Source organism: Poecilia reticulata, unplaced genomic scaffold, assembly GCF_000633615.1.
Source record: "Poecilia reticulata strain Guanapo unplaced genomic scaffold, Guppy_female_1.0+MT scaffold_125, whole genome shotgun sequence".
Classification (NCBI taxonomy): Eukaryota; Metazoa; Chordata; class Actinopteri; order Cyprinodontiformes; family Poeciliidae; genus Poecilia; species Poecilia reticulata.
This window is the reverse complement of record NW_007615013.1, coordinates 955,082-982,509: the sequence shown is the minus strand read 5'-3', so window position 1 is coordinate 982,509 and position 27,428 is coordinate 955,082. Positions and strand designations below refer to the sequence as shown.

At 49.5% G+C, this 27,428-nt stretch overlaps 4 protein-coding genes across 5 annotated transcripts in view; 3 read left to right on the top strand and 1 right to left on the bottom strand.

The window, feature by feature from the left end:
- Window positions 1–621: 621 nt before the first annotated feature.
- Window positions 622–8,200, top strand: xpot (exportin, tRNA (nuclear export receptor for tRNAs)). Of its 2 annotated transcripts, none has more exons than XM_008401655.2 (25): window positions 622–820; window positions 2,507–2,651; window positions 2,738–2,820; window positions 3,025–3,081; window positions 3,155–3,224; window positions 3,296–3,514; window positions 3,585–3,769; window positions 3,850–4,018; window positions 4,219–4,455; window positions 4,525–4,563; window positions 4,633–4,695; window positions 4,763–4,887; window positions 4,959–5,103; window positions 5,184–5,303; window positions 5,375–5,469; window positions 5,568–5,637; window positions 5,725–5,963; window positions 6,037–6,322; window positions 6,388–6,577; window positions 6,709–6,825; window positions 6,909–7,024; window positions 7,100–7,147; window positions 7,219–7,290; window positions 7,365–7,421; window positions 7,488–8,200. In XM_008401655.2, exons 2-25 carry the CDS (start codon window positions 2,565–2,567, stop codon window positions 7,512–7,514), a joined length of 2,916 nt encoding a protein of 971 aa, XP_008399877.1. In that variant the 5' UTR covers window positions 622–820; window positions 2,507–2,564; the 3' UTR covers window positions 7,515–8,200. The 2 variants fall into 2 exon arrangements, with proteins under 2 accessions (XP_008399877.1, XP_017158473.1); XM_017302984.1 differs by having other exon boundaries at window positions 5,722–5,963.
- Window positions 8,201–8,946: 746 nt separating this feature from the next.
- Window positions 8,947–12,780, bottom strand: rtcb (RNA 2',3'-cyclic phosphate and 5'-OH ligase). Its single transcript, XM_008401654.2, has 11 exons — window positions 12,445–12,780; window positions 11,924–12,002; window positions 11,783–11,850; window positions 11,461–11,717; window positions 11,231–11,387; window positions 10,658–10,817; window positions 10,378–10,553; window positions 9,666–9,854; window positions 9,487–9,597; window positions 9,291–9,410; window positions 8,947–9,209 (listed from the first exon to the last, which is right to left on the bottom strand). The coding sequence occupies exons 1-11, from the start codon at window positions 12,535–12,537 to the stop codon at window positions 9,102–9,104; spliced, it is 1,518 nt and encodes a 505-aa protein (XP_008399876.1). The 5' UTR covers window positions 12,538–12,780; the 3' UTR covers window positions 8,947–9,101.
- Window positions 12,781–15,351: 2,571 nt separating this feature from the next.
- Window positions 15,352–16,939, top strand: LOC103459792 (ladderlectin-like). Its single transcript, XM_008401653.2, has 7 exons — window positions 15,352–15,408; window positions 15,499–15,528; window positions 15,619–15,660; window positions 15,744–15,838; window positions 16,354–16,479; window positions 16,550–16,649; window positions 16,761–16,939. The coding sequence occupies exons 1-7, from the start codon at window positions 15,360–15,362 to the stop codon at window positions 16,829–16,831; spliced, it is 513 nt and encodes a 170-aa protein (XP_008399875.1). The 5' UTR covers window positions 15,352–15,359; the 3' UTR covers window positions 16,832–16,939.
- A 1,814-nt stretch (window positions 16,940–18,753) lies between these two features.
- The window catches only part of LOC103459833 (protein-methionine sulfoxide oxidase mical3b-like), a 16,307-nt gene continuing 7,632 nt past the window's right edge, over window positions 18,754–27,428 (top strand). The window contains exons 1-20 of the mRNA XM_017302939.1: window positions 18,754–19,151; window positions 20,097–20,438; window positions 20,522–20,729; window positions 20,803–20,919; window positions 21,151–21,252; window positions 21,327–21,482; window positions 21,556–21,656; window positions 22,080–22,337; window positions 22,413–22,528; window positions 22,600–22,726; window positions 22,836–22,929; window positions 23,461–23,608; window positions 23,698–23,894; window positions 24,012–24,112; window positions 24,190–24,252; window positions 24,349–24,507; window positions 24,651–24,737; window positions 24,930–25,016; window positions 25,593–25,676; window positions 26,126–26,285. Of these exons, the coding sequence (XP_017158428.1) occupies window positions 20,175–20,438; window positions 20,522–20,729; window positions 20,803–20,919; window positions 21,151–21,252; window positions 21,327–21,482; window positions 21,556–21,656; window positions 22,080–22,337; window positions 22,413–22,528; window positions 22,600–22,726; window positions 22,836–22,929; window positions 23,461–23,608; window positions 23,698–23,894; window positions 24,012–24,112; window positions 24,190–24,252; window positions 24,349–24,507; window positions 24,651–24,737; window positions 24,930–25,016; window positions 25,593–25,676; window positions 26,126–26,285 (2,629 nt within the window). The 5' untranslated portion in view covers window positions 18,754–19,151; window positions 20,097–20,174. The remainder of the gene's footprint in view (window positions 19,152–20,096; window positions 20,439–20,521; window positions 20,730–20,802; window positions 20,920–21,150; window positions 21,253–21,326; window positions 21,483–21,555; window positions 21,657–22,079; window positions 22,338–22,412; window positions 22,529–22,599; window positions 22,727–22,835; window positions 22,930–23,460; window positions 23,609–23,697; window positions 23,895–24,011; window positions 24,113–24,189; window positions 24,253–24,348; window positions 24,508–24,650; window positions 24,738–24,929; window positions 25,017–25,592; window positions 25,677–26,125; window positions 26,286–27,428) is intronic.

Below are 27,428 nucleotides of genomic sequence, written 5' to 3'. Positions count from 1 at the left end.
ATTAGTATATATATTAGTATATTTTTATATTAGTAGCATAATAATACCAGTAATAAATATCAAATTACACACATATGTCATTTTATATTTATGACTAATATTTTTAGAATTATTTTTATGTTTGAATAATGATGATGATAAAATTATTCTGGTTCTGGACCGGTAACCACCTACTAGATTACCATCGAAACAAAAAAAATGAAAATTTTCAGTAATTTCTTGTAGCTCAGCCCACAGTGTTTTTAAAAAAACTTTGTCTAGTCAAAGTAAGCACAAACATGTGTGGCAATTACAATAGTGTAACTCTATAGAAGACATAGCAGAGGCAAACTTAGAAATGGGAACACAAAAGCAAAGTTGATATAAAAAATAAACTACAACAAAGAGATTAATATTTTAGGATTAACATGCGTTAGTGGTCAATTCCATTAATATTTCAGTCAGATATTCATATGTTTCAATACACGTGAGAGATTTCAAATATCACTGGACTTCAGATTTTAAAAAAAAACTTGGGACGATCTTAGCACTCATTATTTATAAATAAAGAATTTTGCCAAACAAAATATTAGATTACAAAAGAGTATTTTCAGTTAAAGTTTCATGAATGTATTTGAACCCCCGTATTGGCTCAGTGCGCCCCCAGTGGCCACAGTGAATATTACCCCTGGCCCTCCTGACCCGGATATAAACCTGTGGCGGACATGCTGGCTGCGCCGTGTGACTCCTGACGACATGCGGACGGTTTCTGGAGGGTCCCCAGTGATTCTGTGATAGCCCAGCGGGACGGAGAGCCGCGGAGGAGTCAGCCTTCAGTACGGTGAGCGGATCGGTTTCCCCGGGGAGAGAATGAAGGGCTGGAGGGCGGAATGATCGCTCTCTGGGATGTTGGTGACCGACTGCAGCTAACGGAACCGGGCCGAGACACAGAACTTAATAACACTTAGAAACTCCTGTCTCTGTCGGTTGGTACTAGCTCCTCTTGAAGTCCGGGCTGGTTTGAGCCCATCTGACCGCCTCTGGTTCCTACAGCAGCGGGTAAACCAGCCGTAGCTAGCCGCAGTCAGCTCGCTGTGTTTGGGCAAAAGTTTTAGCTTTCAGTGGTGATTCTGCGGCCTGAGAGGCTGACGGGGTGCTGACCCAGAGAGGGGACCCTGATCCAGCTGTCCGGCTCTGATTGAACATGCAGGCCGGTGTTTTCTCTCTGTTTACTGACGGTAAGCCCGGTAAATCCCAGGCTGCAGGTGTTGGCACCGTGTTGCATCATGTTGCTGTTAAAGCGACCCGTCTGTCCTGCCCGTGGTCCAGAAACACGATCCGAACCGAACATCGACTGTCAGTAACTTCTGATCATGTCCATAGTACCAACTACCGCGAACCGTCCAGAACCGGCAGTTAGAATCAGTGCTACAGTCCGTCTAAAGCCCACAAAGTCCGGGATAAACAAAGTACCAGAGGCCGCTGACCCACCGGACACTATTACTAACTACAAACTGTCACCAACTACCAATACAAGTTAATAACTGTCATTAACTACCAATGCAGTTAATAACTGTCATTAACTACCAATGCAGATAATAACTGTCATTAACTACCAATCCAGTTAATAACTGTCATTAACTACCAATACAAGTTAATAACTGTCATTAACTACCAATACAGTTAATAACTGTTAGCTAACTACTTGGTAACCTGTGCATGGGTTAAATGGTCTAAGGACTAGTTGACCTGCTGGACATTAACAATTCCTACAGCCAACGTCGTGATTTGATGACCTAGTTTATACAATAAGATTCAAGTCTTTGTATTTTATTGAATATTATGTTTTGTATTATATCTTCAGTTAAATTTAAAATATATTTGATATGCAGTCAATAAATAATGTGAATGAACCATAAAGTGAAAATTGAAGTGAATGTGTTTGGAATGAGGATGGATGGACTTTTATTTTAAAACAAAAAGTTTTTACAACATTTTGAAGTTTAGCCTGTTACATTACATTAAACATTACATTTACAGCGAACCCGTTTCTCTTATTGGTTGAGTTCCTGTATCGGGTCACGTGACTTACTGAAACCAAAACGGGTTTTGGTCTGTGGGCTGACGCATGCGCAGACGCATCGGTGATACCGGACCCATCACTACCACTAACTTATCTACACAGAGGGTTAAATAACCCACGTCATGTTTACAGCATGTCACCAACTACCCATCATGTAGCCTACATACAGCTTTAACTGGTAACCAATACCAGGTTATTTCCCCGCCACTCGGTAACCATAGTAACCGGCACCAGGTTACTGTGACGTAACGGCTGACCTGAGCTGTACACTTATCTGCTTCAGTAAACTAATAATAGTTCAATCAGGAAGTTGGACTTCAGTTCTGGTTCTGATGAGTCTGGTCCAGCAGTCACCAGAAGTTAAAGCCCATAATTCATTCAGACGGTACCAGAAATGGACCAGAACCCAGAAGTTGTGCTGACTAACTCCTGGTTCTCCTGCAGATGGTCCACAGCTGTTCCACTGCAGCACCGAGGAACCGTGAGGACAGTTAACCCCTGCATGGCCTGCCAGTCTGTCTCTGCAGTCATGGACGAGCAGGCACTGCTGGGGCTCAACCCCAACGCTGACGCCCCCTACAGGCAGAGGGTGAGACTACTCAACGGGCCGATTTCTGTCCGCACAGACAGGTGGCGCTGTTCGCCTGCAGGGTAAAGCTTGCTGTGTCTCTGCAGGCTTTGGCTTACTTTGAGCAGCTGAAGGAGTCTCAGGACGCCTGGGAGGTCTGCGCCGACGCGCTGGCTAAAGGTATCTACAGGTGAGTCACCTGAGAGCAGCGCAGGATTCAATACTTCAGCTAAATCTCTGTTTCCAGGTCCTTGCTTGAAAAATTTAAGATGGGGGCCATGTTGAAAAATGGCCGCCATGCTCATCAAGGAAACATTTTTGCTCTAAATTTGCCAATATTTACTGACACACACACACACACACACACTCACCTGCTCATGGTTCCTCTCTGCAGCGACGACCACGTCAAGTTCTTCTGCTTCCAAGTCCTGGAGCACCAGATCAAGTTCAGGTGAGGAGCAGCAGGTGTTCCTGGTGGACTGTGGGCGCCGCAGGTCTTCTGACTCGTGTTGCTGTTGTTGCAGACATGCAGGTCTGAGCGCGGCTCAGCAGCAGCTCATCAGAGAGGCGCTGATGAAGTGGCTGCAGAACCAGGTACCGTTACCGGTTCTAGCTCTGTCAGAACCTGAGACACTCCTCCTGATCATGTTCTCCTCGCTCTGCAGCTGATGAATGCTCAGCCGGAGAAGGCCTTCATCAGGAACAAGGCGGCCCAGGTGTTCGCCCTCACCTTCGTCATGGAGTACATCACTCTGTGGCCCAAGTTCTTCTTCGATATCCTGAACCTGGTGGGTCTGAACCCGCATGGCGTCGACATCTACCTGCGGACGCTGATGGCCATCGACGCCGAGGTCGTGGACCGAGACATCGTGCACACGCCTGAGGTGAGCGTGCACGGACGGGTAGCAGGCCCTGGTTCTGGTCCACACTCTGACCCGGCACCGTGTTCTGCAGGAAACCCGCAGGAACACGTTGATCAAAGACTCCATGAGGGAGCAGTGCATCCCCAGCCTGGTGGAATCCTGGTTCCAGATCCTGACGGCGTACCAGCAGACCCACCCGGAGCTCACCTGTCAGTGTCTGGAGGTGGTGGGCGCCTTTGTGTCCTGGATCGACCTCAACCTCATCGCCAACGACCGGTCAGCGAACGCACCAGTCAGCTGACCCGCTAGACCAGATTCTGGTTGGTTCCGTGGATCATCGGTTCGTCTTGTTCTAGGTTTGTGAACCTGCTGCTGAGTCAGATGTCCATGGAGGACCTGAGGGAAGAGGCCTGCGACTGCCTGTTTGAAATCGTCAACAAGGGGATGGACCCGGTGGATAAAACCAAGCTGGTGGAATCGTTGTGCCAGGTTCTGCAGTCGGCCGGGTTCTTCAACATCGAACAGGTAGGAATTATCCACACAGCACCAACACAGAACCTCCTGGTTTAGGACCAAAACCTTCTGGTTGAAGACAGGAATCTCCTGAAGTTGAGGGTGAAGGAGCAGAACTTTTGGTTTGGCACCATAGGCTCCGGGACCTGGACCTTCTGGTTGAAGACCAGACTCTTCTGGTTCAGGTCCACTGATTTTCTCTGGTCCCTCAGGAGGAGGATGTGGACTTCCTGGCCAAGTTCTCCCGGCTGGTGAACGGGATGGGCCAGAGTTTGGTCCTGAGCTGGTCCAAGTTGGTGAAGTCCGGGAACGTGAAGGAGGCGGCGGAGACGCTTCATGCGGTGGAGGCCAAGGTGCCGCTGCTGCTGCAGTTGCTGGTGCATGAAGACGATGACATCTCGACCAACATGGTGGGCTTCTGCTACGACTACCTGCACGTGCTCAAACAGGTGAGTCCCCTAGAGGAGGGGGGTCCGGATCCTTCTGCAGCAGGTTCTGATTCCGTTCTGTCTCTGCAGCTTCCTCAGCTGACGGAGCAGCAGAAGGCGAACATCGAGGTGAGTCACGATGGTTGAAGCTGCAGATGTTCAGCTGCTGGTTGGTGTTAAAGCTCTGAGTGTCTGCAGGCCGTCATGCTGGCTGTGATGAAGAAGCTGACCTACGACGACGAGTACAACTTTGAGAACGAGGTGGGTGGAGTTGATGGGTGGAGCTGGGGATGATGGAGATGATGATGATGATGATGATGTGTTCCAGGGTGAAGATGAAGCCATGTTCGTCGAGTACAGGAAGCAGCTGAAGATGCTGCTGGACCGCCTGGCTCAGGTTTCTCCAGAGCTGCTGCTGGAAGCCGTGCGCCGGGTCTTCACCAGCACCATGCAGTGAGTACAGGTGATGATGACTGTGGCTCTGGTGCCGGTCCAGGTTCTGACCCAGTTCTGTGTCCCGTCAGGAGGTGGCAGACGGCGCCGTTCATGGAGGTGGAGGTGGCCATCCGGCTGCTCTACATGCTGGGCGAGGCGCTGCCGGTGTCTCACGGCGCTCACTTCTCCGGCGACTCGGCGAAGACGAGCGCGCTGCAGGACATGATGAGGACGGTGAGTCACATGACCCGACATCTGGAATGGATCAGAACCAGAACCGCCGCCGTCCCTCACTGCTTCCTGTCTCTCCTCAGCTGGTTTCCTGCGGCGTCAGCGGCTACCAGCACTCCTCCGTGTGTCTGGAGTTCTTTGAAACGGTTGTCAGATATGATAAATTCTTTATCGTGGAACCGCAGCACATTCCCAATGTTCTGGTGAGTCCGGCTCCCAGACAGCGGTTCTGATGATCCGAACTGCGTTTTGATGACGAAGTGTCCGTCTCCAGATGGCGTTCCTGGACCAGAGAGGACTGAGACACAGTAGCCCCAAGGTCCGCAGCAGAGTGGCCTACCTGTTCTCCAGGTTCATCAAGACTCTGCAGTGAGTTCTGGGTCTGAATCGGGTCGTAACCGGGCCTTCCTCTGGGTCAGAACTGGGCTTCCACTCCCCGCTCTGACCACATGTCTATTTCTGTCCAGTAAACACATGACGGCGTTCATCGAGGACATCCTGACCCGGATCCAGGACCTGCTGGAGCTCGCTCCTCCCGTAAGCAGATACAGATGTTCTCCTCTGCCTGCCTTCACCTTTGACCCCTTGCCCCAAATCTTGACTCCCTGACTCCTCCTCCAGCAGGAGAACGGCTTCCCGGCGCTGCTGACCAGTGACGACCAGCTCTTCATGTTCGAAGCGGCCGGCGTTCTCATCGTGAGCGGCGAGAGTCCGGTGGAGCGGAAGCAGGTTCTGATGAGGAGTCTGCTGGCGCCGCTGACGGACGCCTTCCGCCTGCTCCTCGCCAAGCTGCTGCAGGAGAGCGTGGAGGAGCGCCAGGCCGCGCTGGCCGACTGCCTGAGCCACGCCGTGGGATTCGCCAGGTCAGAACCGCCATCTCTCCGGTTTCAGCCAGTTTCAGCTCCTCCTGCTGAAACTCGTCCTCCGTCTCTGCAGCCGGACCAGCAAGGCGTTCAGCAACAAGCAGACGGTGAAGCAGTGCGGCTGCACCGAGGTCTACAGGGACTGCCTGCACAGCTTCCTGCCGGCGCTGAGCTGCCCCGTCCAGCGGGGGGCGCTGCGCAGCGCCGTGCGCTCCTTCCTGCATCGCATGATCATCTGCCTGGAGGAGGAGGTGCTGCCCTTCATCCCGGCCGCCTCGGAGCACATGCTGAAGGACTGCGAGGCCAAAGACCTGCAGGAGTTCATCCCTCTCATCAGCCAGATCACGGCCAAGTTCAAGGTACTTCCAGAACCAGAACCCTGAGGTTCCCCGCGGCGCCGCGCTGACTCCTCCTCTTCCTGCAGCGCCAGGTGTCGCCCTTCCTGCAGCAGATCTTCATGCCGCTGGTCCTGGCCATCTTCGAGGTTCTGGGCCGACCCGCGGAGGAGAACGACCAGACGGCGGCGCTGGAGAAGCAGATGCTGCGGCGGAGCTACTTCGCCTTCATCCAGACGGTCGCCGGCAGCGGCATGAACGAGGTTCTGGCCAATCAGGGTGAGCGCCGAGGCCACGCCATCACAACCGGTTCTGTTTGGGCTCAGGAAGCTGGAGGCGACTCGAGCAGCAGAACATTTTGGCCGGCGGTCCAGATGGTGGTCATGTGACCCGTTTGGTTCTGGTTCCAGGAGCAGAAAACATTGAGCGGGTTCTGTTCACCATCATCCAGGGCGCCGTGGAGTTCCCGGACCCGATCGCCCAGAAGACCTGCTTCATCATCCTGACCCGGCTGGTGGAACTGTGGGGTGCGTCTCCGCGCCGCGACTTCGGTTCTGCTTCCGGTAAACCTCTGGGACTAATCTGTGTGCGGTTCTGATCCGATCCGTAGGCGGGAAGGACGGCATGGTGGGCTTCCCTGACTTCATCTACAAACACATCGTCCCAGCCTGCTTCCTGGCGCCGCTCAAACCGACCTTTGACCTCTCTGACGCCCAGACGGTTCTGGTGAGTCTGGAACCGAACCCAGTCTGAACCCAGTCACTCGACCCATTTGGTTCTGATGGTTCTGTTGCTCCTCAGACGCTGTCGGAGTGCGCGCTCACGCTGAAGATGATCCATCTGAAACGGGTAAAAACGGTTCTGTTCGTCCCGGTTCTGTGAGGTTCTTAATGGGTTCTAAGGTTCGGTTTGCTCCTCAGGGGTCAGAGTTCATCCAGTTCCTGCAGCACGAGTACCTGCCGTCCCTGCAGGTGACTCCGGAGATCTCACAGGTAGGACAGAACCAGAGCCGTGGTTCTGCTCAGATTCTGGTGTTGGTTCTGACGCCATCTTGGTTCTGATGCAGGAGTTGTGCCAGGTCCTGCAGCAGCCCGACGTCAAAGTCCTGAAGAACTACATCAAGGTAGGAGGCGTGCTGACCCGGTTCTGGTGCCGTTGGGCTTCCTGTGACGGTTCCGTCTGTCTGCAGGCGTTCTTCCAGAGAGCCAAGCTGTGATCCCACCCGGACCGCCGCCCGGACTCTGCTGGAGGTCGGAGCGCCGCTCTGACCGGACGACGAGCCGTCCCACAGAAACGGCTCCGAGGTTCTGGACTCGGATCGGAACCTGGGCAGCGCAGAACCCACTCCTCACCTCTGGAACCCGAGTTTTCATTGGCTGAATGGGAACGAAGTGGGAACGTTCCAGTGATCCGCTTGTTTTCGGTTTGCAGTGAAACATTTCAGCCCGTCTTCTGTCCGTCAGAACCTCCAGAACCGACGCCACCGGCTGCTCAACCAGGTTCTGGGACGGTTTCTGATCCACCAGAGGATCCGAGTGTAAATAAAAAAGATGTTAAAACTGTAAATAAAGATGCTAGCTTTAGTTTTTTTAATAATTCGTCACATCTGGGAGCCTTGTACGGAAGCCCATTAATGCCGAGATAAAGATCCAGTTTATGAGGTAAAGAAAAAAAACTGGTGGCTGAATGTGACCCGATTTATTCTGGAAATGTTTACATGAAAATATTTTCTGTTACTAATTTAGATTTCAGTTAAACTCTAATAATCAGTTGAGCTGCCAGGAGTTTTCATTTCTGATTTGTTTATTTATCATGTTTCTGTTTTGCTCTCATTGTCATTGCAGAATGTGTGACAAAATTTCCTGCAGATCTTATTTCATCATAAAAGCAGTTTTAAAAATATCTTGTTTTTCTTCTGCAATCTTTAAATATTTTAAACATCTGATTCAGTTTAAAATATTTTAACAGGAGTACAACTGATTAAAAAAAAAACGCAAACTGATTGGATGTTTAAAACGTTTCTATTTTATCATTACGCCACTGACTTTCCCAGCAGCTAAACTCAGCCAATCATCTGGACAGAAGCAGCTGTCTGGTGCCCTCTAGTGGTGGTTTGACGCAATAACATGTTTGGTTTTATAAAACCCAAAACCTGCATTCCTGGTGAGTCCTTAGGATATTTCTGATAAAATACCTCAGAGCAGAAAGTCTTTTATGTAACTTTATCCAACCATCAGGAAAGGGAATATTCTGGGAGAAACAATGAATCAAAATAAGGAATTCGAAGTTGGACAGGAAACCTAAACCTGAAGAGAGATCAGGCTCTGGATCAGTGTTATGCCTGGATGTTGATCTGCAGTTTTCTGGGTAAAAATGAAATTCCCAAGCAGTTTTAGGTTGGGTTTAAGAAGAGACTGGTTTGAGGTTAAGGTTGTGATTACATGAGGTAAAACTGGGATACATTTGGGATTAGGATGAGGTTGGGAAAGCTGGAGGCTGGAACGAAGCTGGTTATTGATATGGTTGAGTTGGGGTGAAGTGAGAAACTGTTGAGGTCGGGATGAAATTGGAAAATCCTGCGGTGGATCTGGCAGGAGGATTGATGATGCTGTAAACACCGTTTATACAGTTCTGTATCCTAAACAAACTTTTAAGCTTCATGTGATCACTTTTATTTTGTAAACCAAAAACAGCTGGTCCCGGCGCAGAACCAGACGCTCAGCTTCCTTTTTCAACAGAAATGAACTGAACTGTTCAGAAGCAGAAAAAAGAACCAGTTCAGAGTAAAGAGTCTGGAAGGGGCTCAGCCTTTGATCACAGCGATGGGCCTCAGTTTGATGGCCTTCTTGCTGATTCCTGCATCATGACATGTGTTCACCACGTCCGTCACGTTCTTGTACGACTCTGGAGCCTGAAAGGAAACCGGATCGACAATTTGCTTTCTCAGGTGTTTCTGGGAATGTTTCTGATCAAAGATCATCGTCTTCCTCACCTCCTCCATCACCAGTTTGGGAGACGCCACTCGGATGGCGATGCCCATATCGGCCAGTTTATCCAGGACGTCCTGGAAGTCCAGATTCCTGCGGGACTTTGCTCGAGAGAGGGCGCGGCCCTGCAACAGAGAAAAGGAAGTTAATCAAACATCCTGGTCCTCCATGATGTCGGGAATCTCTTGATCAGACTCTTACCGCTCCGTGACACGTGGTGCCGAACGTTTCCGTCATTCCTTGTTCGGTTCCTGTCAGGACGTAGCTGCAGGTTCCCATCGTCCCTCCGATGAGCACCGGCTGACCTGTGAGCTGAAGGAAGCAGGAATGTTTCAGAACAGCTTCTAATGCCAGCGGCAGCGCCAAGGTCCGAAGAGTACCTGGTAGTCCACCGGGATCAGAGGGTGGTGAGGAGGGAAGGCACGGGTGGATCCTTTCCGGTGAACCAGCAGCGTCCTCTGCTTTCCGTCCACCATGTGCTCTTCCACCTTGGCGATGTTGTGGGAGACATCGTAGATGACGTGCATGTCCAGGTCGTCTGGCGTGGTGCCGAACACTTTGGAGAAGGCCTGGAAGACCGGATAAAGACGGACTGAGAAGATTGGGCCTCCAAATTGAACAGAATATTAAAAGTGAAGGTGTTCTTCTTCCTGAAGAACAGTCGGTTGTGGACATCCTTTGCTCTGAGGTGGACCAGTTTGGGTCAGATGTTTGAATCTTGGAGACAACTGGATGTTCTAACAGAACAATAATCCCAACTGAACATTTTCCTGGAATGACCATCCCAAAAGTCCAACTTCAACCCAAATGAAAGTTCATGGACAGCAATTAAAATCCAGGTCAGTATCAGAAAGCCAAATATTATAGTCTGTAAAATTTTGACACTTTGTGGAGCCGAGCAATTAACTCAACCGAATGAGAACCAACTCGTTAACGATCGCCTGAGTTATTAGGAACTTTGATCAATTCCTCAGATCAGCTGGTTGTGACTCGTCAGAACCTACCTGAACTGACTCGATAAGGGCTAGTTAACCTTCGGGTAATCTAACCGAGCTGCTCGTCAGCTGGTGGGCCTCACCCAGGTGAGCGTACCTGTCTGGTGAGGAAGGTCATGGAGGAGCGGTTGACCCAGGCGTAGTTCCCTGCAGCAGCCATTCCCTTCAGGTAGTCCTGGCCCTCCTGGGAGGTGATGCGGGCGCAGGCCAGCTGCCGGTCGTTCACTGTGATCTTATCCCGCTTCATGGCCTTCTCCATGGCAACCAGAGCATCTGTAGACAACAAACCCATTAGTGTCCTGATGAGGTCAAACCCAACTGGACCTGAGGTACTGTTGGGTGTTGACTCTGTCTTTCGGAACCAGACCGGGTTGCACCTGTGGCGACCTGATGTCCGAGGCCGCGGCTGCCGCTGTGGATCATCACGCACACCTGGCCCTTGTGGTCGATGCCCATCTTCTTGGCGGCGTACTCGTTGTAGATCTCATCGACCACCTGGATCTCGGCGTAGTGGTTTCCCGCCCCAAGCGTTCCCAGCTTTGTCACACAGACAGAACAGTGATCTGTACTCGTTACTCGCAGGTAAATGGTAAATGGCCTGAACTTGTATAGCGCTTTATCAATGGGACGATGGTGGCGACTGTGTCCTGCAGTCTTGGACCTACTGGTGGAGGTCAGAGGGCCCGGTGGCACCGGTGCACAGCAGCTTCGCCTCTGTCAGTATGTGGTGTGAAGCATTTCACACTACAGTCAGTCATTCACCCGTATGTCTGAATGGGTAATATAGGGCTGCCATGCACCGGCGCCACCAGCAGGCAAGGTGGGTGAAATGTCTTGCCCAAGGACACAACGACAGAGGCGGACTGAGCAGAGATTGAACCCACCGACACCGTCCTACACCGTCGCCACCATCATCCCAGTGACCTGTGGGGGCGGGGCCTGTGACGTACCTGTGGCAGGCCTCTCTTCTTGGCCTTGGACGACACCTTGTTGGGGTCGGCCTGTAGCATCCGGCCGTACTCCTCGCAGTGCTCCTTGTCCTCAGCCCAGGCGTAGCCCTCCCTCAGGGACCAGTCCACCCCCATCTCCAGAGCCTCCTCCAGATCCCTGGGGACACACAGGTGAGACAGGTGGGCAAGGCCTGGTAGGGAACCCCACCCAGTTCTGGAGAACCACTCACTTGGCTCCCATTGGGATGACTCCTTTGGAGCCAACTCCGACCGGGATGTGGTCGAACAGGGACTGGGCCAGCTGCTCCTTCACCGGCTGGACGTCCTGCTCGTCCAGGTTGGTCCTCAGGAGACGGACGCCACAGTTAATGTCAAAGCCGACGCCACCTGGAGACACCACTGCGTTCGGATCGTTCATGTCGAAGGCAGCCATGTTGCCGATGGCGAATCCGTAACCAGAGTGGACATCTGGGAGTCCGATGGACCTCTGAGGAGACATTTTAGATTAAGGTTTTGACTCATCAAAGCTTCAAATCAATCAGTTCTACTCACATGAACGATTCCAGGCAGAGCTGCAACATTCCCGATTTGCTTCATGGCTGGCAGGAACCCTCCGATACCTGAAGACAAACAGGACAGGTGAGACTGAACACCTGGGAGACAGCGGCCAGGACGTCTGAGATCCAGACTCACCTCCTCCTCTGCAGGCGTTCCGGAGCTCTTCAAACATCAGCTTCTCCAGGGAATCATTCACATAGAAGACTCCTTCAACCTGAAGGGAAAAAGCCAAAAGGCAGATTGTCACTTTTTCCTTCCACCAGTTTCCATTGTAAAGCTCAATGAAAAATTAACATGGTTCTTGTCTGCTAGAGGACTTTAGACTAGAGCAGAACATTTACAGATAAACTTGAATCCTTAACGTTAGCCTAAAACAGCAGCCTAACTCTAATATCCAACATCAATATTAGCCCTTTACAGTTCAGCAGCTGTCAGACTGGACCTTCAGGCTGAACTCTGTTCTCTGTTTGTATCATTGTAATTTTACTTAATCAAACGGATGAAAACAAGCTTCTTAAATGTAATTTTCTTAAAAATGTGTCTATCTTGGGGTCCTCCTTCTTTCGGCTTGCTTCTTAAAGTCGGCCTGAACCCAACAGAACCTGAGGTCCAGTTTATCTCCGACAGATGCCTCCCGGACTTTGTCGGAACCGAACCTGCATGTTGGGAACAAAGCCCTTTTTGATCCTCCAGCTGGTGCTGCCCGTTTTCTCCAGAAACTGCAGCTCATCGTTGTAGGTTCGGCTCATGATTCCGACCCAAACAGCAGCCGGTTCGACGCCACGCCGCAGGACGCAAAGCGCTACGGAAGCCGGTGAGACTGCAGGAATGACGCAGGAAGATTTAAATGTTCTTATTAAATGACTCCGGGGTGTTTATAAGCTAATTTAAGATCGGTTCGGGTTTCCGGTATGGATATTACTCCCTCAGTGTTCCAATATTTGTGATTTTCTTCTTCTTCTCTGGTTATAAACGGTAAAGTAGTGCTTCTAATGTCTGTGGGTTAGAATGCTCTGCCCCCACCTGCTGGTAAGGAGAGTCATTACAAACTTTTTATATTTATATATTTTTAAACATAGTTAAAGTGTTATTTTTCTTTGTCAACTCGGTTCTCTCTTCTGGTATTTTTTTTTTACTAAACTTTTATTGATTCAAGTGTAACAAAACAGAATTACACGGAGATATTCCCTAATAAAAAAGAAACGATTTATTTTAGTTGAAAATGTTACTTTTTACATAATACATAGGAAAACCTGACCCTTTATTTTAGGTTTCTGTTAAATATCTTAGGCTGATTACACCGACACAACAAATCTTGACTACCATCTAGTGGTCATGGGTGAGAATAGCACCGTAAAACTTATTTAAACGAAACTTTGCTTCCATTTAAAAAGTAAACACTCCAGAATACCAGATGAAAATCTGAGGAAGTGAGAACCGGTTGGAGAAAACAGCAGCTGAAAGACCATGTTTGAGTCAGTGTGGAGGAGTTTTTATTTTTCTGTATCTGAAGTTTTTCCTCTTAACTGAAGCTTCAGGGTTACTCTCATACCTCTGGTTCTGGTTCTGTACAGATGTCTGGGGATGGTTTGCTGCTGTGCGGATGGCAGACCAGACCAGCTGGTTTCCGCTGGGCAAACAGGAAGCCAGTGCCACCCTGATTCCTGCTGAAATCTGCTTTGACTGGAAGCGTTTCTGGACCTCGGCCCAGTTGATCCAATGAAGAGAACATGAGCTCATAAACTCCAACCAGCTGTGAAATATCAGATAATAAAACTCCTGTTTGTTTATGAAGCAGGAGGAGCCGCGCTTCCTTAATGTTTTATTGCAGACTTACAGGAACAGTTCAACTCTTCATGACCTCTGACCTGTTGACCAATGGAACGCCACAGGAACTGCTGACTGGATGTTATTAGATCGTTTGCTTTGGTCTGATTCTTAATAAACTGAAATATTTCATCAAACTGTGGTTCTAAAGTTGGATGTTGACCCAGTGTTGATCTGTGTGGTCAACACTGGGTCCAACTGGAACCAGACCCGTTTGGACTGGTTCCAGTTGGAGATTCTCTACTGTTCTGGGACCATCGCTTCTCCAGACTATCATCAGACAGAAAATCCAGCATCTTCTGCGGCGTTACGTTTTGGTCTGGACAGTTTGTTTCGGTCCAAACAGAGGAACCGCGGGCCACTGACAGAACCTTTAATAAAGTTACTCGTTTAGTCAACATTCACTAGTTCACTGCAGAACGTCTCGGTTTCACGTTAAATTCTTTCTTTTCTTAGTGAATCATAAAACCATGTCAGTTTGGCTGAAAATACCTTCATTTTATTTGGCCTTTGAGAATCTAATGGGACATAAAACCAATGAACTTTACAGCAGAAACATGATTGGATGTATATGCTGTACAAAAAAAAGAAAAGACCGTAGATGTGATCATGAATTGGTCCAGTTGGACCCGGTCCAGTAAGCAGTAGAACCTTTACTGCTTACTGTAAATCTCCTGTTTATTATAAGAGCTAAATGAGTAAGAAAAAAACGGGAAACCAGTGGAGACGAGCCAAGGTCGTAGAGTTCATAGTTCACGGGTAGATAACCAGCGCTGCTGCCGGTTAATCTGGGGGTAATCTTTATTACCCCCACTGGGCAATAGTTCAACAAACAGCTGCTGCAGTAAACACAGAACCACAGAGCAAAGCTAGATGATGGAGGATGGTAAGATCTAAAGAAATCACTGCAGAGTGTTTCCATAGCAACCATTGGGTGACACCAACATGGCCACTGGGGGAAACCTCTCTGTCCACAATGTAGGACAGGAACAGTTACCCTGCATGAACCCTGCAGGACGGCCAGCTGGGAAACAAAAGGTGAATATTTGTTAAAACGCCTCATTGTTGAGCACGGTGGAGGAGCCGTCATGCTGTGGGCTGATTCTCCTCTAAAGGCCCGGGGAGCCTCAGAGAGGCATCTTTACAGTTCAGAACACTTGAGATAGAAACCCGCTAGCCCAGGGGTGGGCAACTCCAGGCCTCGAGGGCCGGTTTCCTGCAGCTTTTAGATGCATCTCCATCTCTTCAACACACCTGAGTCAAAGACTGAGGTCGTTAGCAGGACTCAGGAGAACCTGACTGCACTTAGGAGTTGATTAAGCTGTTGGATTCAAGTGTGTTGGACCAGGGAGGCATCTAAGAGTTGCAGGACACCGGCCCTCCAGGACCAAGTTTGCCCACCCCTGCTCTAGCCTCTGCTGCAGAACTGAAACCGGGTCACCGCTAGGTCTGTCAGCAGAACTGTGACCCAGAACATCCGACCAGAACCGGTTCTGTACGCCGGTCTGGTTGGAGGTCACACCATGGAGCAGATAACTTATCTGGTCAGGACTTCCAGTTAAAACTACTTCCTGTCACCTATCAACAACAGACAGTGGGTGGGGCCTTTCCACAGGGGTGGGGCCTCTCCACAGGGGCGGGGCCTCTCCTCAGGAGGCGGGGCCTCTCCAGCCTCCATAAGGACAGGCTCCTCTGCCGTCCAGCATTAACTCACCTTTACCTGCAGGAAGACATCTGGAGAACCATGAAGACCGTCCTGATGTTATTGGTTCTGCTGAGTGCTGCGCTGGCAGGTCTGGACCGAACCCGGCTCTGCAACGCAGCTTTCGTGTGTTCATCATTCTCTGATTCATGTGTTCATCGTTCTCTTGTTTTCTCTGCAGCTCCGGCGGAAGACAAGCCGCTGCCTGCAGGTCAGTTAGCTTTAGCATTAGCGGTGAAGGTAGAAACGTTCTGCGGTTCTGAAAAATGTTCTGGTTCTGGTTTCTGTCGTTTCTCCACAGAATCAGACGAGGCCCAAGCAGCAGCAGCAGCAGACTTGGCGGGTCGGTGTCCCTGGATTTTCTTCCCTCTCTGCTGTGTTTCAGTGGTTCCACCAGCTGATGGTTCCTCCATGTTTCCTCTGCAGATCCTCGCTACAACTTCTGCCCTGACTTCTGGTTCATGTATGGAGGTCACTGCTACAAGTTCTTCAGCTCCCCGAAGTCCTGGCACGATGCTCAGGTTGGGCCTCATCATGGAGACTTGGTGGCCTGAGGCTTTAGCCTTGGGAGCAGTTTTTACCTAAATGATGAGTAAAGTCTCTGGCAGCAGCTTCATTATAATGAATAATTTAGGAAACAAAGTAGCTCTCATATGAATCTGCAACATTGTGATGCTGAGAACATCAAGAGTTACCGTTGAATTAACAGTTTGAGTTGAACTTTGAGTCATTAGAGGCTTGATATTTGACTGGGTCTTGGTGAGGGCTACTGTAGTCAACAAGCTAAATAATTAGTTTGCGACTAAGCATTTAGTGAGAGCTAAATATTTAGTTTAAATTTAAATATTTTGACAGCAAGCTAAATATTTAATTTGAAGCTACACATTTATTTAACAAGGTAAATTATTTGTTAGTGGAGTTTATATTGTTTGATGCTCAATATTTGGTTTAAATTTTAATCATTTTCTAGCAAGATAAACATTTAGTTAGCGACTTGTACATGTGTATTTACATGAGCTCGCTGTGTGTCCAACAGGAACACTGTATCGGTGTTGGCAGCCATCTTGCTTCCGTCGCCAACCAACGGCAGTACAGCTTCCTGCAGCAGATGATCCAGACCACCGGTCAGTCCAGGGCCTGGCTGGGAGGATTCTACCTGCAGGTCTGTTCTGGATGAACGCCCCTCACTCTGAGGTCAGACCCTCACTCATTCACCTCCTGTTTGCCTTCAGAACCGCTGGCTGTGGATCAACCAGGACGGGTTCTACTACACCAACTGGTACCACCTTTCATCTGTCCCCAGCAACCCCTGCATGTACATGTACTCGAAATGTGAGTCTCATTCTCTGGTTAAATATTCATTCATCAGCTGCTGGAGGTCCATTTGAAGTTCTGCTGTGGTTCTGTTGAAGCGGGTCAGTGATTGGTCTCATCTTATTTCAGATGGTTGGAGTAATACTCAGTGCGCCATAAACCTTCCCTTCATTTGCTTCAAGAACCCGTTTGGCTGCTAACCGATGAGCTGAGACGTCCTCTTCTCTCTTCGCTCCGTTTTCACTGTAAAATCCTCCAGTGGAGAAATGTTTGTTTTTATGAAACTGTTTCTTATTGTCAATAAAATGTTTAAACACGTTGGATGGAGTGAATTTCCTGATTCTATGGAGGTCCAGAAGTGCCACAAATCAATAAATACAAAAACCATCACTATGAAGGTCCAAAGAGGATCTTTAATAATCCCCATTGTAAAGAGTGGGCAGAGACAAAAGATATCTAGTTAATATAATTTGGTCTGATTTTAACTTGTAAGCTGACCAATCAGATGCTAGAAGTAATATTTACATTTTGGGGCGAGTTAATGAGTGGGGTTATAGTAAGGAGGCCTTTCAGCCTCATCAGTGAAGATGAATCACAGGCAGAAAGCTCTGATTGCTGCTCTAACAGTGACTATTGATTATTGAGAAGGGAGTGAATACTTTCCAGCATATTTTAACCAAATGTAAATAAAAACTGAGGCAAAGAAACAAACTTCTTGGCAGAAGAAATATCTGCTATGAGTGTGAATAGTTTTGGATTCAACTGGACTGAGTTAAAGATATGAAAACCGGAGGTGAGGGCTGCACAGTGGTGCAGTTGGTAGAGCTGTTGCCTTGCAGCAAGAAGGTTCTGGGTTCGATTCCCGGCCCCGGTCTTTCTGCATGGAGTCTCCATGTTCTCCCTGTACATGGTGGGTTTTCTCCAGGTACTCCGGTTTCCTCCCACAGTCCAAAAACATGACTGTCAGGTTTATTGGCCTCTCCAAATTGTCCCTAGTTGTGAGTGTGTGTGTGCATGGTTGTGTGTCCTGTGTGTCTCTGTGTTGCCCTGCGACAGACTGGCGACCTGTCCAGGTGACCCCGCCTTTCGCCCGGTACGTTAGCTGGAGAGGCAGCAGCAACCCTCCCGACCCCACTGAGGGACAAGGGTGTAAGAAAAGGATGGATGGATGGAAACCGGAGGTGTTTACTGTGCAGTACTGAGTTCATCCTGATGGTGGCGCCGTTAGTGTTGTGACTCCTTACTATATCTCAGATCAGGATAAGATGGGATTGCTGCTTGGTTCTCGTTAAGCTCGTTAACTCCGATCAGAATTAGATCTCTGCTTGACAGTGGTGGGCGGGGCTAATGTCTGGCCACGCCCCCTGACCTCTGACATTGTGGTTGTTTGTTCTGTGAGAACTGATGTGTGTGTGTTTGTGCTTTTCTACTACGTTACGAGGTCCCTCTGCTCCTTATGGGGCCCAAAGTTGTTATGGTCAAGTAACGTCTGGGTTAGGCTTTAGAAATGAAACCAACTCCAAGTCCTTCCAGATAGAAAGGCGTAATGTGTGTGTGACAGAGAGTGTGTGTGTGTGTGTGTGTGTGTGTGTGTGTGTGTGATTAGGGTGGATTAACAGTGAGCAGCAGCAGTCAGACGAGCTGCAGGCGGTCGGAGACGCTGACATGTGAGTACATTTCACCCATTTTCACACTTTAAGCTGAATGTTGTCGCTCAGATCGTTGCAGAACTTCTTGATCCAAATGTTAGAAAGTCGGATCTTCTCAGAGCCGTGATGAAGTTAAAGTTCTGACGTTCACAGATGAGTTTTATTCAGGTAACGATGGGTTGGTCCAGTAGAACCATGTGGGTCTTGTCATGTTTTCTGTGAAGCTGGTTCTGCTGATGGCCTGCAGAGATTCTCCAGGTCAGTTTTCACTCTGCAGCTCCAGCAGGTCAGGGGAGGTGAAATAAGGTGAAGGTCAACTCCTGCTGTCTGGACCTGGCTGCCCCGGGTCAGAGCCGACCTCTGGTTCTGATGACCATGAGACAGCGGGCCGGCTGTGAGCTGGTGTCTGGAACGGACGGGTCGGCTGTGTGTGAGAGCGTCTTTGTTTGGGCCATGTGACCATCACAGCTGAGAGGGAAGCTTTATCTGCTTTATGCTGCTGAAAATCTCCAGATTCCTGAATGTCTGGATGCTATTCCTCTCAGTTTGGAGGTTAGAGACCCACCAGAGGAAGTTCTGGACACTTTCTGAAAATCTCAGCAACTTGCCTTTTTTCAGGTGCCTGAAACTTGCCTTCGCACAGCTCATCAGAACCTCATCGGAGGAGACAGAACCTCTCCTGCAGAAACCTTGGATCAGATCCGGCTCCGTTCCTCTGGGACTGTTAAACTACAACTGAACTTATAGAGGAATCACTTGAAGAATGAAAACTAATTTTATGGCTTTTACGAGTATTTACAGCCTTTGACGTTTCCTCAGACCTTTGTAGGATCCCCGTTTGGCTGCAGGTGTTTCGTCTGTCCAAGTCTCGGTAGGTTGGCAGGTAATCCGTCCTCTACATGTCCAGATGATCCATTGATCAAAGCTCTGAATTAATCAGAGCTTATGATGCTGCTGTGGAACCAAACTCTGACTCCATTTCACTCTGGATGAAGACTTCCTTTGCTCTTCTTGACCTACATGACCCAACAGAACATGACCAGAAGGTTTTAAAACCCTTTTCTTTGTGAAGGGACTCATGCTGTTGCTAGAGTACTTAAAAAAGGTTCTTCTTGTCCAAAAAAATAACCTCCGGTACTTTAACTACATTCCATTCATCATTTCCCGAGGCGGCATTTCACAAACGCTGCCTTAAAACTCCACCAGGCTCCAACCAGGACCTCTAAACACTGCTGAAGGGCTTTTCTATGCTCAGCTCCCAGGGGTTGCAGTGGAAACCACTGGTTTCTTTATACTTCCCTGAAGACTTCACAAAGACCCTGAAATCTTACAAAGACGCTTCAAAGACTCTAATAAGACCCTACATCAGGGGTGGGCAACCCTGGTCCTCGAGGGCCGGTATCCTGCAACCTTTAAAGTCTCCTTGGTCCAACACACTTGAATACAACAGCTGAATCACCTCCTAAGTGCAGTCAGGTTCTCCTGAGTCCTGCTAACGACCTCATTATTTCACTCAGGTGTGTTGAAGTTGAGACACATCTAAAAGTTGCAGGAGGCCCTCAAGAGCTGCCCACAAGAATCCTACCAAGATCCCACAAAATCTTGCAGACATCTCAAAATCCCTACATAGACGCTGCTTTGGCAGATTATATTACAGCAGAGTTTTAATCCAGCGTAAAGGGAGTATTGGACCGTGTTCTAAAGTTTCATTTGAATTGTCAAAATGTACTCAGCACTCATTCGGAGTCACAGTGAAAAACCTAACAACCTTAGTCTGAAGGTTAGAAGTCTGAACTTGTCCTTCTTTACCTTTCAGCTGATGTCAGAAGAGGAGCTGGGACCCACCAACAGGTGACACCCTTCCCATGATGCCCTGCAGCTTTGAGGGATCACCATGGGAGATGAGTCTTACCCAGAATGCCAAGCTCAGGAGCTGTTCGATGAGTTTGTGTCAGCATCGACCTGCAGGGCGGCGCTGCGCTGCTTCAGCCAGCTGTGCGAACATCTGCAGCTGGATCACAGCACCACCGAAAAGCCTCTCTACCAACCGATCAAACGGCGGCTCAACTACTGGAAGGCCAATGCTCTGTGGGCCAAACTGGACCGGAGGGCGGCACAGCAGGAGTACCAGAGGGGCCGGGTCTGCAGAAACATGACTGTGAGGCTTCACCGTTTTCTGTAATTATGCATTTAGACAAACTGTTTCTGATTGGTCAGTTTGTCTCCCCTCTGACTGATCAGTGTGTGATCATCGGGGCGGGGCCTTGTGGTCTCAGGACAGCGGTGGAGCTCTGCTTCATGGGAGCCCGAGTGGTAGTCCTGGAGAAAAGGGAGTCGTTCTCCAGAAACAACGTGCTCCACCTTTGGCCCTTCACCATCTACGACCTGAGGGGTCTCGGGGCCAAAAAGTTCTACGGAAAGTTCTGTGCAGGCTCCATCGACCACATCAGTGAGTCTTTGACCAGCTGGTTCTGTTTGATGACATGATTATAGTGTCAAAACCACCTCTCTCCTGTGTGCAGGTATCCGCCAGCTGCAGCTCGTTCTGCTGAAGGTGGCCTTGCTCCTGGGGGCCGAAGTTCATGTCAATGTTGAGTTCAAGCAGCTGGTGGAGCCACCAGAGGACCAGCATAGAAACGGTGAGGCCAGGGAGGTTGAAGGAAGAGGGTGTAGGCGGAAAGTACAACCAGCCAGTTTTCATGAAGGACACTGAAGTATCTAAAGATTTGTAGCAGAGAAAACGGCCTCAGACTCTTGTATTAGTTTAAGCTTTTAAATCAACTAAAAGCTGAAATGTTTAGATTAAAGGCTTGAAGTTCAAGTTACATCTTTATAAATCAAACTGATCTATCACCTGTCCTCATGTCCAGAGGAGGGCTGGAGGATGGAGGTGAGTCCAAAGTCCCACCCAGTCAGTCAGATGGAGTTTGACGTCATCATTGGAGCAGATGGACGCAGGAACACGCTGCCAGGTTTGCACACATTTACGTCCTTCTACTGTTTATGATTGGTACAAGACCCGGATAAGAGATTTTCTGGTGATCAGGTTTCAGGCGTAAGGAGTTCAGGGGGAAACTGGCCATCGCCATCACAGCCAACTTCAAAAACAGAAACACCTCAGCTGAGGCCAAAGTGGAAGAGATCAGCGGAGTGGCTTTCATCTTCAACCAGAGGTTCTTTCAGGAGCTGCGGCAAGAAACTGGTTCGTCTGAACCTGCAGGTCTGACTGAGACACCTGGTCTGGAACTCAGTCTAACATAAACACCTGGTTTCAGGTATTGACCTGGAGAACATCGTCTACTACAAGGACGACACTCACTACTTTGTCATGACAGCAAAGAAACAGAGTCTCTTGGACAAAGGAGTCATTGTACAGGTAAGTAAATCACCTGGAGTCGCTCTATTGGTAGCAAGTGGTGGCTGGTTCACCCTCTTATACCATCTGAAGTCAATAGAGTCACAAGGTAACTCTCACCAGAATCACCTGGTGAGAGTTACCTTGAAGATACTTACAAGGAAAAATGATCACACCTGGAGTGACTTTTGATAGGGCACATTAATACAGGTAATAATGACATACCTGGACTGCAGGCAACAGCTCACTATGACACACTTCACCGATAATCTCACCTCAGGTCCTTCTAAAGGTAACAGAGCCACAGACCAGGTAAAATCACTTACCTGTAGCCACTCCACTGGTAGTGAGCTAGGACTGTGGTTACAAAGCAAACCATCACACCTGGAGTCAAAGATCAACCGAACTTTGGGTTGAAGGTATCATAAGTCTGTCGTCCTTCAGGACTTTCCAGACACAGAGCAGCTCCTCTCTCGAGGGAATGTGGACCAGGATGCTTTGCAGGCATACGCCCGTGAGGCCGCAGACTTCTCCACCAATCACCAGCTGCCAATCCTGGACTTCGCCATGAACCACTACGGTCAGCCGGACGTCGCCATGTTTGACTTTACCTGCATGTACGCTTCAGAAAACGCTGCCTTGATTCGCCAGCGCCACGGACACCAGCTGCTGGTCACGTTGGTTGGAGACAGTCTGCTAGAGGTGAGATAGGTGTCTTCTGGACAAAGACATGCAACCAGTGGGTCATGGTTAGAACAGGTCTCTGTCTGTCTACAGCCCTTTTGGCCGATGGGGACAGGTGTGGCCCGGGGGTTTCTAGCAGCTCTGGATTCAGCCTGGATGATCAGAAGTTGGGCTCAGGGTGGAGCACCACTAGATGTCCTGGCTGAGAGGTAAGAGTTCACCTGGACATGATTAACCTTCTGATTTGCTTCATGGTTTGACATGATCTTTTGTCACCTAGGGAGAGTCTGTACCGTCTGCTGCCTCAGACGACTCCAGAGAACATGCAGAAGAGCATCAGTATGTTCACCGTAGATCCAGTGACAAGATACGTGAGCATCAGCCCTCTGACTGTCATACCTGCTCAGGTGAACACAACAGAGACGCTATTTCATGTTGCTTTCTTTCATGTTGTTGTCTTTAAATAAAGGCACTGAAAACTTCTTACTTTTCACGTTGATATTCTTTGGTTGCCAGGTGAGACACCTGGTAGACACAGGTAAAGAGGCGGGGCTAAACACAAGTGAGAGTGATATTATCCGGCTGCCTTCCCCCAGACTTTCAAGACAAGGTGACTTAACTTTTATAACCTTTGTTACCTGAATGTTCATCCATTGGCTCACTGCCACAGGTTTACCTGAGATCTGCTCACCTGGCTCCTCTTTGGTTCCACCGCCTCAATCAGTGGGTCACCTGGTTTGTTTTGGCTCTGGTTGGGTCTTTAGAGGTAAACTGGTTCTTGATGAAACATCAGTTAGGTATAATCATTCTACAATGACTCCAGGATCAAGTTCAGTCAGATCAGGTAGATCAGGGCCTCACCTGGACTCAGGTGAGGCCCTGGACTCCTGGTAAGTACCAGGAGTCCAACCCTTTACCCAACAGTTAGGGGTGGGGGGCCGTTTAGAGCCAGAAAAAACTGCATGGCAACATTTACCTGCGGACTCAACTGCTATATAAGGAGCCTCAATGCAGATGTGCAGTGAAGGTTGGACCATAGTTGAGGATCAACTTTAGATGCCCAAACCTTATTTGCTGAAACTGCTTTCTGAAAGTGTTGCATCTTTAATCCGTTTGGTCTCCCGTCTCATTTCCTTCTCAGAGTCCTTCTCTGAGTCCAATCAGCTGCTGACTTGGTGTCAGCAGCAGACTCATGGTTACAGAGGTGTCGCTGTTTGTGACCTGACTACTTCCTGGAAGAGTGGCCTTGCCCTTTGTGCTCTTATCCACCGATGCCGACCAGATCTGATGTAACACACTAGACAGTCATGTTTTAAGGCTTGTGATTAAAACACAGGAGACTGCTTGTGTTCTGACCTGAAACATTGTTCAACCTCAGAGACTACGACTCTCTGGACGAGTCGGCAGTGGAGGAAAACATCCACCTCGCATTTGACGTGGCTGAGCAAGAGTTTGGGATTTCACCTCTGATGACGGTGGAAGAGATGTCGTCTGTTGGAGAACCAGACTCTCTTTCTATGGTGATGTACCTGAGTCAGTTCTACCAGCTGCAAAAAGAGTCACCGCACCCTGCTGGTGAGACCAAACATTGCAACAGTTTTTACTTTTTTTTTTTACCCAAACTGATGTGAGGTCAGATGAGTCCAGTAAATGGTGCATCAGTGAAGCAGCTGGTGTTGGCGTTTGTTCCAGGCTCCCTGAGTCAGAATGCTGATCTGAGAGCAGCTCTCTTCACTCCAGCCTCCCTCCTCAGCAGACTGGGAACCAGTCCGTCCAGGAAGAGAAACCCAAAGGTACCAGTGGCTCCTCCTCATCATGTCTGCTGTGTTCTGTCTCATATTTACGTGGTATTGACCTGTTACCTCTGCAGGAGCATGGAGACGCTCTGGGCAAAAGGAGAAGGACGAGTCCAGAGAGCGGAGAGCTGCAGGAGGTCAGCTACCTCTGGATGGATGGATGGACTGAAACATTGTGAATTTTTCCATGTAAAGTCTCAGATCTTCATGTCTTCCTGTTTTCTGTCTTCCAGTCACGTGACTTTAATGGCGACTTTGAAGAGAACTTTGTGGGCGGGACCAGCCGCTCCAGAGTTCGTTTGATGGCCAATCAGCTGCAGGCAAAGCTGGACGAGGGCTCTGCGACCTGCGTGACCTCTTCGTCTTCTTCTGCTTCCGCTCTACGTCAGCAGGTGGGCGGAGTCAGGCTCTGGGTCCGCGGTGCGACTCATGATGTTAACAGGAAACAGACGGGAGCTTCCCTCTATGACGTCACCTGTACCACATGTCAAACTAAGGTCTTGTTCTCAATAATGTAATTCCACCTGATAACCAGCAGGGGGCGCCATCCAGCCTCCCTCCCTCAGAGTCCGCAGACCCCCCGCAGGCCACGCCTCCTGCGCAGTCGTCGTCATGGAGACCGGTAAAACCCAGTAGATTTTAATCACAAATCGACATTTCGATGGGAATGTCTGATTCTTTTAGACCTCCAGCTCATTTAAAGTGAAAAGGGTCAATTATTCCGGGAGGGGGGGTGAATACTTGTTACCAGCAGAACCCGAACCCGCCCGGTGCGGGCCGGACTCACGGTTCTGCGCTGCCCTGTCTCTGCCAGAAGAAGCGGACCCTCCAGCAGGAGCAGATGAGTTTCCGCTTCAGGGAGAGGATCAAGTCTCAGTGGGCCGCCAGCCGGGACCAGCAGGTACCGGTGCTGGACGTGATGTCACGTGACCCGGTCAAACCCGCCGGACCTCCTCTGTCCTGTGTCTCGTTGTGTCCTGTGGCTGCAACCGTCCCAGCGCCGCATGTGACCCACAACAGCTGAACCCCATGAATGGTTCCTATTGATGGGCCCGGGAGCCTGCCGAACCGCCCCGACAGCTGGACGGGTTGCTGACTGGGCACTTTGTGCAGCCGGACCCAGAAATCCCCAGAATGTTTCCACAATCAGAGTTTCAGTTCATCTGCAGCAGCTTCCAGCAAAACTGGCAGCAGAAATTCAAAAATCAGCAGCAGGAGAGTCCAGACCGGAAGTCTGACCTCAGTAAAGATGGCCGCCATTGAACGCTTTGAATTAATGGAGGATCGATCCTGATTGGCTGGTTTAGTTTGTCTTGTGAGAACAGAAACACTGATTGTGCTGCTGAAGATGGAGAACTTTAGATCAGTTAGCTGTGATTTACGCCACGTCCTCTCTGTCCCCTCACGTCCTCTCTGTCCCCTCACGTCCTCTCTGTCCCCTCACGTCCTCTCTGTCCCTCTGTGTCTGTGTCCAAAGTGTCTTCAGCTGTACACCGGTGGAGTGAGTTCATTGGCTGAGCAGATAACCAGCCGTTTTCAGCGTCAGCAGCAGAGTAGCTTGGTAAGAAGGTTTCTTCATCTTTATGTGGAATGGCCACTAGAGGGCAGGAGTGGTGCCTTCATAGAAAGTTGAGTGGAAGGAAGACCATCAGAATCATCAGATCTGCTGGAGGTAAAGGCTGAACTGTTTCCCTCTGTGGTCGGAGGAGCTGCAGAAATCCGACCTGGTTCCAGTTTGTCACGAACCCAGCAGAACCGGACCCGGCAGCCTCTGGTCCGGTTCTGCTTCAGTAGAAAATCAAGTTATGGATGTGGAGTAAGAGGAGCGAAGACATTTCATGTTTTTTTTACTCGGTTGTTCTTCAGTCTGGGTTCTGGTTCCTCCCCTGTCCTCCAGTCCTCCCCTGACCCCCTGTCCTCCCCTGAGCCCCTGTCCTCCCCTGTCCTCTGGTTTTTGTCTCTCCGTTGTCCCTCTGTCCTCCTGTCCAATCGGTGTCTCCGTCCCTGCAGGTCTCTGTGGGAAGCGACGTCTGTTTCTTCTGCAAGCAGAAGGTTTATGTGATGGAGCGTCTGAGCGCCGAGGGGCTCTTCTTCCATCGCAGCTGCTTCCGTTGTGACTCCTGCAGCGCCCCCCTCAGGCTGGTCTCCTACAGCTACGACCAGGACGCCGGTCAGTTCACAGATGACCTCTGACCTTTTGGAAAAAGTAGCTACATTTGTCGTTAGTCGTTTTTTTTAAAAGAAGGTGGTTAGCAACAGAGCTTCTGTCCTGCTGACCACGCCCCCATCACCTCTTGGCTCCGCCCACTGCGGCGGATGTTGCTGTTCGTCTGGGGGCGGGGCTTTGCTTTCACAGGGGGTAGTTTCCCTTTAAGAACGAAGCTGCGGGTTCTGGCAGTTAAACTTTTTCTGATAATGAATCTTAAGTTCAGGCTGTTGCTGTGAATCAAACCTAAAGGTAGAAAAACTCACCTGGACAGAAGGTCAGTTAAATCATGTTGTCACATCCAACCTTCAGTTTGTAAATGAATCAATGTTTAAATCAGGTTTCAGAAATCTAAATTTATCTCATCAGTTCACCTGAAATCTGGGTTATTGGCATCATCCATGTCCAGCCTCATTTTAATCCGAGTCAGTTGTTGTTTGTCTGAGTTTGGTGAAGCAGCAGCTGTTTGTCGACCTCCAGGCTCACGACACGGAGATTTTCATCAGCCGACTCATGACCGTCGTCTGCGTTTCCATCAGCAGCAGCAAAGAGACGGTTTATCTGCAGCATCATGAAACCACAGCGCTGCTAGTCTGAGCTAAAAATAGCAACCAGAACTGGATCACACTCTGCTCACAGCGGAGACCAACACATCAGGTTCACCTTTAGGATGGAAACCAGGAAGCTCTGCTGCTTGGATCCGTTTATAAACCTCCTGCTCAGACGATCTAATCTGCACTGAGGACACAAACTAATAGTTCAGTGTTGAAACATCACCAGTCATCCAACGTATTTATAAGGTCAAAGGTCACGCTTAGCTGACATAATGAGGCTAACACTACAACCATGAAGCCTGAAGATGAGCTCACTTCTGCTTTGATTCATCATCAGCTTTATGAACTGAAGGTTTCCGTTTCCACGGCAACAATAAACCAGAACAGTGTGGAGTTTGAGGTTCAGTAACTACCAGGTCCTGACCTCTGACCTTTGCAGAGCTGGGGTCGTCCTTAACCTATCTGCAAGTATGAGAGGTTCTGAGGCCCATCTGGCCCCCTGCCACCCATGGGGCCTCCATGAGGCCCCCTGCCACCCATGGGGCCTCCATGC